We start from the raw sequence: 17,129 nt of genomic DNA, 5'->3' as shown, positions 1-17,129 counted from the left end.
CCCGTGTCCTTGGAGGGGTGGCGTCCCGGCCTTGCCTAGTGAGGGCTGGACTCTGGAGCGGGGCGACCGTGAGCAGCCCCGTCTCGCGCTCACAAGGGGCAAAGGTCTTGTGTGCCTTGCACGAGTGTGTGCACCTCCGTTTGTACTCGCACACTCATACCCGAGGATGCCACTGGTCTCTGAGGGCGGGGCCGGGACCAAAGTCCCCCGTACGTGTGCCAGGGAAACCCCGCAGCGCTTCCTCAATAGGCAAAGTTCTGGGCATTTTTCACACGTGACCTTGTTTACAGCACGGCAATCATAGCAGGTTAGGAGCTGTGTTCTGTTATTACCCCATTTTACAGGTGAGGAAACTGAGGCACAGAGAGCTGAGTCAGGCCTAAGAACAGATGGCCAGGGCCCGGACAGGCCCTTAGCCGCGGGGCTGTGGGAGCTCTTGCTGGAGCACCTGCTTCCCAGCCCTCCTTGTTTCCCCAGGACCACCCCCTGGGGCGGGAGGGTGAGCCTCACCCTGACAGCAATAATAGAGGCCAGCCTCCCCTCCCTGGCCCCACGGGGAAGGCTGCACTTGTCTCGGTTGTTGGGCTCAATTGACCTTCTGTCGCCCAGAGAGGTCGAGGACTTGCCTTAGACACACAGCGCCCAGAGAGGTTGAGGACTTGCCTTAGACACAGAGCGCCCAGAGAGGTCGAGGACTTGCCTTAGACACACAGCGCCCAGAGAGGTCGAGGACTTGCCTTAGACACACAGTGCCCAGAGAGGTCGAGGACTTGCCTTAGACACACGGCTCAGCTCGGAAGAAGCAAAACTGGAATTTGAACCCTGGCCTCTCAGGATGCAAAGCTCACATTCTCGTCATGTCTCCAGACTGGCTCTTTCTTGGTTTGCTTTAATTTTTTATTTATTTTTATTTTTAATTTTATTTTTGAGAAAGAGAGAGAGAGAGAGCGTGAGCGGGGGAGAGGGTCACAGGGAGAGACAGAATTCCAAGCAGGCTCCACACCCTCAGCACAGACCCTGGATCAGGGCTTGAGCCCACGGCCCTGGGATCATGAGCTGAGCTGAAATCAAGAGCTGGACGCTCAACTGCCCGAGACACCCAGGCGCCCCTGCTTGGACTTCTCTTGAAAAGTTGAAGCGAAATTCACATGACATCTTAAGCATTTCGAGGCACACACTTCAGTGGCACGTGGTGCTTTCGGTGTCACCTCTGTCTGGCTCCAAAACGTTTCACCCCCCAGAGGAGACTTCGAACCCACGAAGCATTTCCTGTCCCTCCCGGCCGCTGGCGGGGACAGGTCTGCTTTCTGCTTCTGGGGACTTAACTACTCAGGATATTTCGTATAAATGGAATCCTACAGCGCGTGACCTCCTGCGTCTGGCTTCTTTCCCTTAGCATGGTGTTTTCGAGGGTGGGCACGGTAGCTGAGATCAGGACCTCAACCCTTTGCCTTGCTGCGCTCGCACGCCGAATTCGGTTCGCCCGTTTGTAAGCTGATGGGCGTTGGGGTTGTTTCCTCATGTTGCAAATAAGGAATAGCTCTTCTACGGACATTCGTTCGCTTGAGTCCCTGTTTTCGATCCTGCCGAGTTTATACCTACAAAGAGGACTGCTGGTCCTAGGGTAATTCTAAGTTTGACCTTTGGAATACTGTTTTCCACAGAGGCTGAGCCATTTCCCATTCCCACCAGCAATGTATGAGGGTCTTGTTTCCCCCACATCCTCACCAAACTTGTTCTCTTCCTTCTTTTTTTTTTGATTAGTTTTTTTTTTTTTAATTCTTGTCATCTCAGTGGATATGAACTGGTTTCTCATTCTGGTTTTTTGTAAGTTTACTTATTTATTTGGAGAGAGAGAGAGAGAGGCAGAGAGACAGAGGGGCAGACAGAGAGACAGAGAGAGAGAATCCCAAGCAGGCTCTGAGCTCTCAGTGCAGAGTCCGACATGGGGCTTGATCTCATGAACTGTGAGATCATGGCCGGAGCCGAAATCAAGAGTTGGACACCCTAACCGACTGAGCCCCCGAGGTGCCCCTCATTGTGGTTTTGATCGGCATTTCCTTAATGACTAGTGATAGCGAGCATCTTTTCATGTGCACGTTGGCCATTTTTACGTCTTCTTCAGAGATACCTGTTCAAGTCGGCCGCCTATTTTTTTTTAAGTTTTTAATTTTTTTTAATGTTTATTTTTGAGAGACAGAGAGACAGAGTGCGAGCAGGGGAGGGGCAGAGAGAGAGGGAGACACATAATCGGAAGCAGGCTCCAGACTCCGAGCTGTCAGCCCAGAGCCCGACGCGGGGCTCGAACTCACGGACCGCGAGATCGTGACCTGAGCCGAAGTCGGACGCTCAACCGACCGAGCCACCCAGGCGCCCCAAAACCCACAAAGTCGTTACCCATTTTGTCCCATTTGATTTCTTACCGTCTCTTAATTTTTTCCTCAACAACTTGATAGTAAGGTGCGTACACGGTGGCCCCTTACCCCTAAACACTTCAGTAGAAGGGCTTCATAAACGTAACCACAGCACGGTTACCAACTTCAGTTCATTGGATGCTGGTGTATTTCTTCCTGGTCTGCCTTCTGAGTTCCAATCTCATCAGCTGATCCAAGAACGTGCCCTTCTCTCCAGGGCAGGACACAGTGTATCCAAGAACGTGCCCTTCTCTCCAGGGCAGGACACCGTCTCGTGTATGCGCTGATCTTCATCTCCTTTACTCTGAAACAATCCCTCCGCCTTCCTTAGTCTTTTATGACTTTGACACTTTTGAATACTGCAGTTCCTTAAAAACAAAACAAAAGAAAAAAGTGTTCCGTACAGTTAGCATACAATCCAGCAATCACCAGCCTTACCCAAAGGAGTTGAAACTTCAGTGCCCGCAAAAACTCGCACACAGATGATTTGGGCAGCTTTATTTAAATTGCCAAACCTTGCGATCAACCAAGATGTCCTTCAGGAGACGAACGGATAAACGAACCCTGGCCCAGACAGTGGAATATTATTCAGCACAGAAAAGGATGAGCTCTCAAGCCTAAAAAGACACAAAAGCACCTTAAATGCATTTTGCTTCAGAGAAGCCCGTCTGAAAAGCCTCCCTGCTGTGTGATTCTGACTCTACAGCTTTCTGGAAAAGGCACAACTATGGGGACAGTAAACACAGTAGTGGTTGTCAGCGGTGGGCAGGGCGGGGGGCAGAGCACAGAGGATTTTTAGGGCAATGTAACTTCTCTGTGTGATACTATGAGAGTGGGTGCACATCATACATTTGTCTGAACTCCAGGACGTACGACATCAAGTGAACCCTAACGTAAGGGGTGGACTTTGGGTGATGGTGTCACTGTGGGTTCATCACTTCTGACCGACGTCCCCCTCTGCATGTGTGGGGGCTGGGTATACAGGAAACCTCTGAACCTTCTGCTCGATTTCACTAAAACTTTCCTAAAACACAGTGTGTTAAAAACATAGCGTGCCTCAATTCGGGTGTGACGTTTCCTCATTAGATGTGGTCACCCCTAGGTGACGTTGGCCTGCTCGGGGCCTCACGTGGAGGAGCACGACACCCCTGACCTGGTTGGTGGTGTTAATTCGACCCTTGGTTGAGATGTCGCCTGATTCCCGTGCGGTGTGGTTACTCCCCCTGCACCCCGCTACTCATAAACTGTAAAGAGACGCTTTGAGACCCTGCTGATATCTCGCCCCTCATCACAACGTCCCCCTGGGTTTTGTATCTACGACAGATACAGGCTGCCCTCCTGTACGCGCCCCTCCGCCACCTTCGTTTCTCCAGGTGGGGCACCAGCCCGGAGCAGGTGGTGGCCTCGTGCACAGTCCTGCTGGGGCTTCTCGCCTGGCCGGTACCCAGCCTTCCTGATGTGACCCCGTTCACCTCCCGCACTCGCAGCCCGTGTCTTGTCTGGGCAGCCAGACCCTCTTTTGGAGAGCCCTCTCATTTCCTGTCCCATCTCACTTCCTCACTGTGGCCACCGAAGCTGCAGGCCGGGTCAAGGGACCATAACGTCCCGTCCCCCAGGGTGGGTCCCTCGAGGGCCTCAGAGTCTGGGGTGGTGAAACCTCGCCAGTGAGGCCGCAGTGGGCTCAGGAGGAACCTGTGCAGTTGGGACTGCTGTTCTGAGGTCAGGACGCTGGGAAACCACAGGAAGTGAGTCGGTGCAGAGCTGATGCGCCTTCGTCCCGGGACAGGAGCTACAGGCGGGTGAGGCTGGGGGCATGTCGGCGGAGTGCGGGGAGCCCGGGCCGGAGGGGCCTCAGGGGCCATCCCCGGGGCCAGGCGGTCTCCCCGGGGCCTCGGGCTTGGGACAGTGCCCCCCTCGGACCACATCCGCCCCCTGGAGCCTGCCCCTCCGGAGAGCTCACGCGGCCGCCGCGGTGCTGTGCTATGTCAACCTCCTGAACTACATGCACTGGTTCATCATCCCAGGTGAGGGGGGGAGGGCGTCCCGGGCTGCACCTGCTGTCACTCACGGCTCCCGGCCACCTGCTGGCGCTGTGGACGCACGGCACCCACCGCCGAGCAAACTGTCTTCTCATGGAGACGTCCCAGCCGCTCTCACCCCTGGAGGGGGGGCGGGCGGTTTCAGCCAGGCCCGAACCGGGGAGGGAGGCATCGAGTTCCCAGTTCAGCCCCAAACAGGGTGTATGCACACAGCTGTGGGTGCAGGGAGGCGGTGGGTGGGTGAGGGCAGCAGGGCGAAGGCCCGGAGGCTCTGGGGGTGCCCCGTGAGGGTGTGGACGGCAGGCCGGCAGCCTGGCCCAGAATAGCCGGGCGTTTCTGGGCCAGCGGGCTGTGTGCAAACCTTGCACTTTCTGATTTCCTTCCTGGAGGCCCCGGGGCTACCCTGTTCTGCCTGTTACTGGCACATTCACCGACTCATTCATTCCTTTATTCTTCGAGATTTAACCTTTTCTCTCTGCATCACGGACTCATTCGTGACTGGCTGAAGGAACATTGACTACAGGCTTGGAGACCCGGGGAGGGGTCCGCCTGGTGGTTCCTGAGCTCCGGAATGGCCGCCTCGAGGGGCAGAGGGGGGAGCTCGTCACCGGGACTCCTGCAAGGCAGAGGGACTCACAGGCTGGCCTGGGGGGCCCAGGGGGCGGAGCTCGGAGGATCACAGGACACGGCAGCACAGGACAGGGCAGGAGGGACGTCAGCGGGGTGGCCCCAGGACGGTGACTGAGGGCTCCGGCGGGACCCAGAGGAGGGGGCACTCGGGTTGGGTCTCGAAGGACGAGCAGATCGGCAAGACGGGGAGCCGGCGGGTGGGGGGGGGGGGACGTTGGGTGAAGGGTCAGCGTGGGCCAAGGCCCACGGGGCGGAAGTGTGTGGTGTGGTCAGAGCTGACGAGGGGAGCGTGGGGAACTGTTCTAAAAGAGTCTTGTTGTCAGATCACAGCTCCTTGGTTGCCAGGCTGGGAGCTGGGGCTTTCTGCTGAGACAATGGGGAGCCACGGATGATTTTTTGGGTCGGGTGCGGGGGGGGGGGCTATGCTCAGATGCTCAGATTGGTGCAAACAAGACAGGGCGCCAGTCCGGGGCTAAGGGGGCTGAGGGTTTGGGTGGAGGGCCCGAGGCCAGGCAGGGGTGCAGGGCCTGGGGGCGGGTCAGTCACCAGTGTGGAGGCCTGCAGGCCTGCAGGCTGGGGAGCCCCTTCCTAGTGGGCACTTCCTCTGGCCTCAGGGACCGGACGGAGGAGGCCTGGAGAAGTGAAACCACGCGGAGAGGTGCCCGGGGCTGCTGGGGGGCAGGAGGTTTTCAAGGCAGCCAGATGCCCTGGGGGAAGACGGCCTAAAGGTGAAAAGCAGGCCGGGAGGATCCCAAACTAGGGCCCAGTCCTCACCCCGGAAGATGGAGACCAGTGTGACCCTACAGAATTTTCGCGTAGTTATTGACTTATTAGTGTTTTTCTCTCCGATGAATACGTCTTATTCACGTAATTAAAAATACTAAGAAGGGGGAAAAAGAGGGGCCGCTTGGGTGGCTCAGTCAGTTGAACGTCAGACTCTTGTTTGGGCTCAGGTCATGATCTCACAGTTCATGAGTTCGAGCCCCGGGTCGGGCTCTACGCTGGCAGCCCGGAGCCCGCTTGGGATCCTCTCTCTCCCTTTCTCTCTGACTGTCCCCAGCTGGCACGCTCTCTCGCTCTCAAAATACCAGTAAATAAACTTAAAAAAAAAAAAAGATATTAAAAGGAAGGAAACACATACAGCGTGGCATGCCCAGACGCTGCGCATCTGGGGCCAAAGCAAATGTCTTCACAAAAATCTCTTCTCTCGTCTGGTTCTTTGGTCTTTCTTTACCTGCTGACGGGCCTCAGCCGTGTGGGTGTGCGGCTTTCCTCCCCACCGCGTGGCCGTTTCTGCAGGCAGCACTTGGTGGGAGGGCGCCTCATCCGTGTCGCAGGGACAGTGACAGTCCCCGCCTCTCAGGGAACAAGCGCGGGGCCCCGCTCAGGGGCCTGGGCCTCGGCCACCTCATAATCCAAGGAGAACGACGATTGCTTTTCTTTCTAAGGACTTGGCCAGGGCCTCACAGCTCGGATGACCAGGCGCCTCCGCTTGGACGACCTCCTCCTGAAGTTGTGCTTTCGGGGATCGGAGCCTGGTGTCAGGCAGTCTCCTCCCTCTGGGTTGAGCCGAGTGCCCATGGCACCGGCCTTGGCCTAGGAAGACCCTGGAGGGCCTGCCACCCTCAGGGAGGCGGGCCGAGGTCGGACCGAAGTGGGGCCTGTCTCTGAAGCGCTCACATGCACTGTCGTGACTGTCTGCTCGTGCGTCTGGAAGAACACGCGTGTGCACACGTGTCTCTGCACGCCTATGCTCACGCATGGGTGCGCGTACCCGAGCAGGGCTGCGGCCTTGCAGTCCCAGGGACTTCCATTAACGCCGTGGTCTAGGGGGGCCCGGGTGGCTCAGTCGCCTGAGTGTCTGACTCTTGAATCTCAGCTCAGGTGGTGAGCCCAGGGTCGTGGGACCAAACCCCGCGTCTGGCTCTGTGCTGAGCCTGGAGCCTGCCCTCGATTCTCTCTCCCTCTGCCCCCTCCCCTGCTTGCGCGCTCTTTTTCTCTCTACAAATTAAAAGGAAACAAAACAGAAACAAAAATACCCACCGGTAGTCTGAGCGAGCAACTGTGCAGCCGCGGGGAGCCTCCCGTCACTCTGACGATGGTGGCAGGTTGGCACGCGTGTGTGGGACACGTGGGCGCCTCTCTGTGCACGTGTCAGTGTGCGCGTGCGTCTGTGTCCCGGGGTGTACGATATGTGTCCGAATGCGTACGCACACTCGGGCCTCTGCGATACGTGCTCCCGGGCGTGTGGACGTGCTCCCCTATCTGTGTGCGCGTGTGGTTGTACGTGCGTGTGGGACAGAGAGGAAGAGAACCGTGGGCCCCGAGTCACCCCCTGTGCTGGCCCACTGGGGCCCTGTCCCAGACGCAGGGGCAGCTGCCCTTAGAAGCCCTGTGGGCCACTCCCCATTTCCTGAGCGCTGTCCGTCTGTCCACAGGCGTGCTGCTGGACGTACAGAAGTTTTTTGAGATCAGTGATAGCTGTGCTGGTTTGCTTCAGACAGGTAAGGGCTGAGTCCCTGGTGGAGCTGGGGCCCTGGGCTCATGCTGGGGAGGGGCCTAGTTCCAGCTGCTGGGAAATGGGGACCAGGCTGAGCCCCGCTGAGTCCCCCCGGCACAGAGGAGGGGACGCTGAGGAAGGGTGGTGCTGGGCGCGAGGGCAGTGTGGGTAGGAGAAGGGAGAAGGTCGGCCCGGTGCCTGAGCAGGGACTTCGGCTTTGAGCGGAGACACTGCAGGAGCGGGGAGGACGGCTGGAGAAGGCCCCTGAGCTTCAGATCATGACTGTGGCGTGCTCTCTTGTGCCTATGTAGCCCGGCCGGGGCCAGAGACGGGCTGGGGTTGAGAAATCCCGACACGTGCTTTCCCCTGCGGGCCTGAAGAATCTGGCCCCCGGAACTCAGACAGACAGACAGACAGACATACGTACTTCCCACATGTGTTCAGATGGGGTTTGGGCCCACGGGGCCTACAGTCCAGCGGTGGGGACCAGCCACACCTTCCATCCACGGTGACACACACGTGCCCCCATGGGCACACTCACTGTCACAACACCGGATACGCACGTGTGCACACACCCAGCATGTAGCCGGCACCCGTGTGCCCCTCTCTGTGGCCCCTCCTCCCCCCAACAGTCTTGCGACAAGTGGGACCCCTGGGGATACACAAAAACCTTTCAGGGGCTACACGGGCAGAGTTGGGAGAGAATCCGCTTACAGAGCCTCAAGCCCGTGTTTTTCTTTCCTAAAATGGACCCGCCTGAGAGAAAGCTCCCGGTTCCTCTTTCCCACCTCACCCCTCCAAGCAGGAAAATGTCCCTCTTCCCTATTCTGTGTTTCTCCCACGCCCAGCCCTGGGGAGTGGAAGCCTCCAGGGTGCCATGCGGACGGGACCTTCACAGATGCCGGGCTCCCGTGCGAGGTTGTGGGAGCGTAGCAGAGAGGGTGTCAGTACAAACCCACCGGGGGTGTTTCCTCCAGGCCACAGACCCGCGGCCAAGTGCCAAGCCTTGTCTGTCTTCCTGCTGGCGTGACAGTCTACTGTTTATCTCTAATTTAGCATTCAGAAGCAAGATGTCTCAGGGATGGGCGTCAACACATTGATTTCAGAGATCTTTGAGATATTTAGTATCTTTCTCACAGGCGATCCTCCTGGTTTGTTGGATCGATTCGGCGAATAAAGACTGGTTTGCTCATTAAAGCAGTGTCCGTAGATGGCAGACGTTTCCCGCGGATGCAATGAACGCCTCTGTGGCCCCAAGGGTTTAGATGAAAATATCGTGTAAAAAAATACAATAACGATGGAGATCACATCCTTAGCAATTATTTAAACTTAGGATGAGAACGTTGTAAATGTTGGCTGAAAACGCATGAAGGGGTACGTAGTTCTACAAACGTCTTTAAAGGGCACTGGAGGAAAAGAGTTAGCAGGCCACCGTGTACGTCCCAGGTCCGTTCTGACTGCTGCTGTCTCAGGGCTGAGGCCGGTGCTGGTCTCCAGTCATTTCTGTAGCCAAAGCGAGACCATCTCAGCTCGATACCCGCAGCTTCTAGGTTAAACAGATAATGGGAGGTGAGTCGATATTTGCCCCCCTGGTCCTCTCCCTGGTGAACAGGATTATTACTACAAAGCGGTGATAAATGAGATGTCGTGGAAGGAGTTTGTGCAGGTGAGGGAGAGGGGCAGAGAGAGAGAGAGAGAGAGAGAGAGAGAAAGTACGTGCGTGTATGTGTGTGAGTGTGTAGAGAGGATGTGCGTGTGCCTGGGGGTGTGTGAAGGGAGGCTCAACTCTGCAGAAGCAGCCCAAAGGCTGCTGGGGTTGATGACCAGATGACCAGGCTGTCTCCGGTGACCTGGGGTGAGTCTTCGCCTTTTTCTGGGTTGTCGTGAAATGGCCTGAGACCCACCCGGTGTCTGCAGAAGGGAGGGAGCCCCTGACTCAGCCGTGGCTGAGCTGTAAGAGTAGGGCAGAGGGTGGGGGTTAGCAGTGGTCAGACCCCCTCCCCTTCCAAAGGGACAGACTGGCTGTTGGAGTTAGTTCGTCGATTAATAATATTTAATGATGTGGTCTTTACCATGTGCCCAACACTATCTCAAGTGTTTTGTGATATTAACTCATTTAATCTTTACAACAAACCCACGAGGCAGGTATTGTTATTATGCCCATTTTATGCATGCCGAACCTGAGGCACAGAGAGGCTATGGGGCTTGCTGAAGGTCACACAGCTGGGATCAAATCCAGGCAGCTTCCTGTGGAGTCCTTCTCTTAACCCGCTGCTCTTTTATCGCTCCCATTTGTCACAGAAGTCATTGGATGCTATAGGAGCAAAGGAGTGTGTGTGTGTGTGTGTGTGTGTGTGTGTGTGTGTGAGTGTGCCTTCCTTTGGGGGCAAGGTTCTCCATTTCAGGGCATCTGTGGGTTTAAGGTGTTTAGATCTTATAAAGGATCCCTGCCCCAAATCTCATAAAAGTATTAGAACTTTTGGGGAAGTATTTTTATAACCTTTGGGTAGAGAAGAGATGCATTAAGGAGACAAGAAACACCACGCCGGGAGTATTGACACATTTGAGGACACCAAGGTAAAGAAGGTAAATTTGACATGATTGAAACCATAAATGCAGTCAGTAACAACAATGGATGACATTTATTAGGCATTAACATAAAGCTAGTCACTGCCTTTTTTATTTATTTACTTTTGGGACAGAGAGAGACAGAGCATGAACGGGGGAGGGGCAGAGAGAGAGGGAGACACAGAATCGGAAACAGGCTCCAGGCTCCGAGCCATCAGCCCAGAGCCTGACGCGGGGCTCAAACTCACGGACCGCGAGATCGTGACCTGGCTGAAGTCGGACCGCGAGATCGTGACCTGGCTGAAGTCGGACGCTTAACCGACTGCGCCACCCAGGCGCCCCAGTCACTGCCTTTTTTATATGCTTAACTTCATTGAATCTTCTCGATAACCTTCCACAGGAAGCACAATGCTATCTCATTATATAGTTGATTCGAGGGGCACAGAAGAGTTAAGGAATTTGCCCAAGGTCACACAGCTAAGCAGTCATTGGGTCAGGATGCGAGCCCAGAATTTGCATTTTAAATCCTTAAACGTAAAGGCCTGGGAGAAATTATTTGCAATTCCCACAAGGGCCCAAGAGAGAAATGGGCAGAAGGTGTGAGCACAGGAACTGACATAAGGACAATGCAGATTAAAACATCAGCGAGACACCGTCTGTGCCTCAACCATTAAGAGGAACAAAGTGACCGATCATATCAAGGGAGCTGAGATACGCGCTTCTGCACGAGTGTAAACGGATACAGCCTTTTTGGAGGCCTATTTTGGAGGTAGCTATTAAAATTCTAAATGTCCCTGGCACCAAAGACCATTCTCTGTGGAGTATTAGGTCGAACCATTTTAAATTGCCTTTTTTTTTGTAGGTCAAAACTGGCCTAATTTCTGCAACCGCGCACGGCTCCACCCAATACCAGAGCGGGTGGGGCGGAGTGGGAGGGGCTGGGACGAGTCTGGACGCTCATTAGGCTCAGGCAATGTCGATCATGAGCGCTCAGCGAATGCGGACCCAGGCGTGGGGCGGGGCCTCGGGCGGAGGCGGGTCCGGACGCCGCGCTCACCTGCGGCCGCGGACACGCCCCCCCCCACCCCCGGAGGGTGGAGACGGTTTCAGGTGAGGGACTCGAGCGGCGAGGGTGCAGAGTCGTGCGAAAACGCGGCAGTTTCTTTGTCTTCACAGAGTAGCAAACGCGTTCGTTAACCCAGTCTCCCAATTCAGAAGGGTTTACTTTAAAAAAATGGAACAAATACAACTGACGGTGTCAGGGGAATGTTCTTCCTGCTTAGGAAAACCAGGCCTTTTTCCAGCCTCCGGGAACGACTGCACTCATTCTAAACCCTGCAGGTCTGCACCGCAGGCCCGGGCAGGCCTCCCTTGCCTCCCGCCCCCAGCAGGGGTGTGACGGCAAAATCGGACCTGGCCCAGCCAGGCAAGGGGACGGACAGCTCCGCAGAGACGCGGGGCCTGGCGTGCACCGAGCGCTGGCGGCTCGGGGGACGCTCAGAGGGGTGGAGTTAGTAACCCCAGGCTGCACAGCGAGCCTGCAGCAGAGCCCCCAGCTCCCTCCACCCCCTTCCCAGTTCCCCTGACTCGGGGCCGTGGGTCGTGTGGCCTCCACCCACTGCCAGGGTGCCAGCTTTGCGGCACCTGAGCCAGGCCTCTTCTGCGCGCCCACCACCACGGGGGAATGCATGAGGCCCCGGCCTGTCCCCTCCAGTCTTCATAGGTTGCCTGCTGCTGTCTGCACCTGTGTTTGGCTACCTGGGCGACCGACACAGCCGCAAAGCTACGCTGAGCATTGGGATCCTGCTCTGGTCAGGGGCGGGCCTCTCCAGCTCCTTCATTTCCCCCCAGGTGGGTGCCCTCCTCCCTGCGAGGCGCCCTGGATCTGCCCCCTGCTCCCACCACCTGCTCCTTCCCGTTAAAACATGGGTGGGCTCCAGGCTGGCTGCAGGGGCGCCATCCAGGGCCGAGAGAGGACCCCCTTAGACTCTCTCAGCGGGAGACTTCCTCTCCTGCACCTCCCGCTGCTGCCTGTGGGGGGCGGGTGGAGGTGACAGCCACTGTCTGGGGGCCCATGCCTGGCTGGCAAAGGCACGGCCCAGGAAAAGGGCTCCCCTGGGCGGTGGGAGAGTGGGTGGGGAGGCAGCGGCTGCAGGCGCCAGCAGGGGGCACCCGTGTGATGTGGGGACCTGGGCTGGGCGGGTAGCCAGGCGTCTGTGAGCCCAGATCCCCTCCTCCACCCCGGGGGGGGGGGGGACTCCTGTCACCAGGACCTGGGGCCTCTGACGCTCGCTCAGGTCCCTCACCCCGAGGGTGATCTTGGGGCTCACTGGGGTCTTGTGCCTGCCTGCCCAGTATTCCTGGCTGTTCTTCCTGTCCCGGGGAGTCGTGGGCACCGGCTCGGCCAGCTACTCCACCATCGCGCCCACCATTCTGGGCGACCTCTTTGTGAGGGACCAGCGGACCCGGGTGCTGGCCATCTTCTACATCTTTATCCCTGTCGGAAGGTTGGTGCCACCCCGGACCCGCTCCCCCAGGCGGTAAACTGAGGCCCAAAGGAGCCTGAATAGTCTGGGCTGGGGTAGGAGGGCATCAGACCAGGAGGGCTCCTTCCTCACTTTGTCCCTTTACCACCCTGGGCCTCAGTTTCTTCATCTGCAAAGGGGGGGCAAGAACACTGGCTGATGGGCTGTGTTGAGGGTTCGAGGGAATAAAGATGCCTCCTACCCCGTGGGACGCTTGGGAAGGCCTGCCTGGGGGAGCGTGTGGGGCCGGGGCGGGCTCCCCCGGGTGGGGGAGGTCAGAGTGGATTTGCAGTCGGGCCCAAGAGCTCTGAGCCAGGTTTCCTGGCATTGCCTGACTCAGGCAGGGCTGAGCCTTGGGTCCTTGGATAGGGAGGCAGGGGCAGTGGTGCTGGAGACGGGCCTGAAGCCAGAGGTCACCGGTGACTTGACCAAGGGCAGTGGACATCTGGGCCTCATGTGGCTCACTTTTCCTGTGACAGGGTTGTGAGCAGCAGAGAGCCAGCCCCTTGGGGTGGGGCGCCCCAGCTCAGGCTGGCCTTGCAGCCTTGGGCTCAGGCTGGGCCTCCCCCACTGCCCATCCCCTTGCCCTTCCCCCCTCACTCCCGTTCCCCTCCCCCCCACTGCCCATCCCCTTGCCCCTCCCCCCCACTGCCCATCCCCACCCCCCCTCACTGCCCACCCCCTTGTCCATCCTCTGCCGCAGTGGTCTGGGCTACATGCTGGGCTCGGCCGTGTTGCAGCTGACCGGGAACTGGCGCTGGGCCCTCCGAGTGAGTCCAGCCTCCTGTTCTTCCTCTGATCCCCCTGGGCAGGCAGGGACTTTCCAGCCTCCAGTGGCCTTCGCCACTTGGCACGGTAGCTGGCGCCGTGGGGGGTGGTCAGACGTTGGCAGCTTCAGGCGTTTGACGGAACGCGAACCGTGGAGGTCACGGCCCTGGATTCAGATGCTGGCTGCTGGGTCTGCTCAGGCCGTGAGCTCAAGCAAGTGGCTTGCAAAGCGGGGGCAGTACGTGCTGCCTCCTGGAATCTCAGAGGTGGACAGACAAGGGTGGGGACATCCCAGGGCAGAAGTGGCCTGGCAGGTGGAGGTGGTGAGAACCCCAGTCGGCGCCAGTCCTCAGCCACGTGGGCTCACGGACCCCAAGAGAGCAATCACTGAACAGACCGCATGGAGGGAAGTCCCAGGGGGACCCTACTCCCCAGAGAGGCTGCATTCCTAGGGGTGAGGGGTGAGGGGCAGTCAGGAAATGAGCCCCCTGCCCCACCCCTCCCAGGGCACAGAGCCTCCCGGAGCCCGGGCCACATGGTTCAGCCACGTGCAGGATCTCCTGGGTCGCAGGGGTGTATGTGTGGCCCTGAGATCCTGGGTCCTCCGTGCCCAGGTCATGCCCTGCCTGGAAGCTGTAGCCTTGGTCCTGCTTATCGTGCTGGTTCCAGACCCTCCCCGGGGAGCTGCTGAGAAGCAGGAGGAGGTGGCCACGGGGGGCCCGAGGAGCAGCTGGTGGGAGGACGTCAGATACCTGGGGAGGAAGTGAGTGTCCCTGCTCCTCCCTGCATGTCACCAAAAACCCTGTCTGCCCCGGCATTGCTGACCTGCCTCTCTCCGCCTCCAGGGAGCCCTCCGTGACTGTCCCAATGTTCACAGCCTTCTTCCTCCTCTGAGCTCCCAGTCACCAACTGAGGTGCCCCTCCCTCAGTTGGAGGCCCCCTGCGCCTGCCTGCCTGCCTGTGACAGAATGGGGACCGGAAGGGAGGGAGGGAGGCAGAGTGAGCTCCGCCAGGGCCTTATCCCCGAGTGACCTGAGACTTGGAACCTCACTCCCCTCATTTATTCAGTGGACATAATTCTCCCCGGGTTGCCGGGAGGATGCTGGGAGTTAATCACTCACCTCTGCAAACCTCGTGGGAGTGCGTCCATCCTCTTTCTGTTCCAGGCATGGGCGGGGAGGCGGCCCCAGTCAACTGCACTCCCGGCCTCATGACTTACTGGAATGTGGGGCGCGGACAGGCCCCGGCTCTCTTTGATACAGAGCCATGCGACTGGTGGGGGGGGGCGCGCTGGGAGGAAGGTGGGGGCAGGGGGCGGCTTCCTGGAGAACGTGCTGTTGGGTTTGGGCCTTCCTGGACGGGGAGAGCTGGTCTTGCAGAGAGGAGGGGGGAAGGCCCAGCGAGAATGGGGGTGTGGCGGGGGCTGTGGCGGGGAGGGTCCGGAGCCTGGGTGAGCTGGGAGGGCAGTGACAGGAGCAGGGGGGCCCTGCGGCCACAGCCCTTTCTGGGGGTGTCAGCCAGGGCGCTTCTCTTGCAGCTGGAGCTTTGTGTGGTCCACCCTTGGGGTGACTGCCATCGCCTTTGTGACTGGAGCTCTGGGCTTCTGGGCCCCCAGATTTCTGTTCGAGGCCCGTGTGGTGCATGGACTGCAGCGCCCTTGCCTCCAGGAGCCGTGCGACAGCCAGGACAGGTGAGGGGCCGCTGGGAGCCCTGGGCGGGCACGTGCCCCGGGACTTGGGGCCTTGCTGGCAGACTGCAGGCCAGGTTCCCCTCTGGCTGAGCTCCTGTACCTCCGGTGGCCGTAGGCGGCAGCCTCGTCCCCTCTGGGCCCCAGTCTCCCCGCTCTTGGGCCACTGTGGGGGTCCGGGAGGCACTTGGCAGGCGGGTGAGGCTTCTGCAGGGCCTGTGGGGCGATGCTCCTGTCTCTGTCTCCTTGGCCTCCTCTCTGGGGACACAGAGAGAGCTTCGTGGGATTTCCGGAATGCCCCATGCCCGAGCTGGGCCCTCTGCCCGTAGGTCCCCTTCCGTCTTCCCATCGTTACTTCTTAACCTTTAACGTTAGCTGAGCGTTTTACGTGAAGAATCCTCAGAGGTGTTGTAATGACAAACCCGATTATTCCTGCTGCAAATGAGGAGACAGAAGTTCAGAAAATTAAGTGACTTGTCCCGGCAGCACGTGGCGGAGGCAGGTTCAAGCCCCTCGGACTCCAAAGCGGGTGGTCTTAGCGCCGCGTCCTGTCGCCTCTGGAGACGCCGGTTCCTGCTGGACTTGAACATCTGCGCACCTCACTGGGGGCGCTTCCTGGAGCACCGCGGGGGCCGGGAGGAGGCAACAGTGCATGAGTGAATGCATGGACCACACGGACTGTGATGCTGGCCTCGCAGCTACAGCCAGACTGTCACCTCCCTGGAGACAAAGACTGGGCCCTGAAAGTCCCGCAGCACTTGAAAACATGGGACACGGGACTCACTTGTGTGTCTAGCGTTCAGTGGCTGTGTGTCCCTGGGCAAGCGAGGCCCTTTGTCAGAGAGCCCGAGGCCTCGCGTCCAGGTGGTTGCACTGGGCCACGTGCCCTCCCAGGCTCCAGGGGATGGTCCTTCCTGCCTCGTCACCTCCGGGGGCTGCTGGTGTCCCTTGGCTTGTGGCCGCGTCCACAGTCTCCACAGCTGTGGTCACGTTGCCTTCTCCTGTTGTGTCTCACGTCTCCCTCCGCTTCCCTCTTATAGAGATGCTGGCGATTAAATGGAGGGCCTCGGTTAACGGGTGCTAATCTCCCCTTCTCAAGACCCTTAATGCAATCACCTTTGTAAAGGTTCCAGAGATTAGGGCATAGACATCTTGGGGGGCATTACTCAGCCTGCCACAGGGTAGGTAGAAGGTCCTGGTGTTGGGGTTCTGCATGGACCTCAGCTATTAACACACCCTCTGCGGTTAGGGTAGGCCCCACGGTGAGGGTGCGTCGAGGGAGGGAAGCTTCAGGACAAGGATGCCGGCTTAGCCCCTGGGAGAACTTCCAACACTCAGAGCTGGCCCCTGTGGAAGGGGATGTGTGGTGGTAGTGAGCTTCCCGCCCCTCAGGGCATGTAAGTGGGAGTTGGACAGCTGCTTGCCAGGGCTATTGTACAGAGGGTCAGCATGGAACTTGCAGGACGTTAAGGACCCTCTTGGCTCTGAGAGTCCGATTCTGGGAAGGTCTTGTGGGTTGGGGGTAGCTTGGCGGCTGGGCCTGTCCTCTGGCCACACCTCCTGTGTGAGGGCCCTGTCTGAATAATCAATCCTAAGTCTCAGGAAGGTCTCCAGAACCTTCCAGGGCCAGCTCAGACCCGGACTCCAAGGTAGACAGCATTCTTCCAGGATTCGGGGTCACTCGACTGGCCTGAGCCAGAACCTTGTGCAGCTTGTAGCCTGGGAAGGGTCGCTGGGCACCTTTAAGCTGCCTAAGGCCAACACGTGCTTCGTCAGGAGGCCCTGGCTGTGCCAGTGAGGGGCTGTGTGACCTGGGGCAGGTCCCTGCCCTCTCTGGGCCCTACACTCCCTCCTGTTCACCAAGGGGGTGGGGCAGGGGGATTAGCCCACCGTCCTCAGCCTGTGGGATGGATATTTCACAGAAGCTGTTTAGAGGAAAGGCGGTTTTGGGGAGACTCGGTTTGTCAGTAAGCACAGTCTCGCACCTGTCGTGTTGCA

At 58.5% G+C, this 17,129-nt stretch overlaps 1 protein-coding gene across 5 annotated transcripts in view; it reads left to right on the top strand.

Annotated features, from left to right (window-relative positions):
• Positions 1-4,005: 4,005 nt before the first annotated feature.
• SPNS3 (SPNS lysolipid transporter 3, sphingosine-1-phosphate (putative)) overlaps positions 4,006-17,129 on the top strand; it is a 35,280-nt gene continuing 22,156 nt past the window's right edge. For 4 of the 5 annotated variants that reach the window (XR_006964119.1, XM_047089737.1, XM_047089736.1 and 1 more), the window contains exons 1-7: positions 4,006-4,438; positions 7,522-7,587; positions 11,866-12,002; positions 12,507-12,658; positions 13,380-13,446; positions 14,059-14,207; positions 14,982-15,134. Coding sequence is in view for 4 of the 5 variants with exons in the window: in XM_047089737.1 (XP_046945693.1) it covers positions 4,228-4,438; positions 7,522-7,587; positions 11,866-12,002; positions 12,507-12,658; positions 13,380-13,446; positions 14,059-14,207; positions 14,982-15,134 (935 nt within the window). In the remaining variant the exon portion in view is untranslated. The remainder of the gene's footprint in view (positions 4,439-7,521; positions 7,588-11,865; positions 12,003-12,506; positions 12,659-13,379; positions 13,447-14,058; positions 14,208-14,981; positions 15,135-17,129) is intronic. The other variant, XM_047089740.1, reaches the window with a different exon arrangement.

The sequence above is a fragment of the Lynx rufus genome, unplaced genomic scaffold (genome assembly GCF_022079265.1).
Source record: "Lynx rufus isolate CCGP_SWC_20201006 ecotype Redwood Valley unplaced genomic scaffold, mLynRuf1.p SCAF_28, whole genome shotgun sequence".
NCBI classification, from domain to species: domain Eukaryota; kingdom Metazoa; phylum Chordata; class Mammalia; order Carnivora; family Felidae; genus Lynx; species Lynx rufus.
This window is presented reverse-complemented; position numbering and strand designations above follow the sequence as displayed.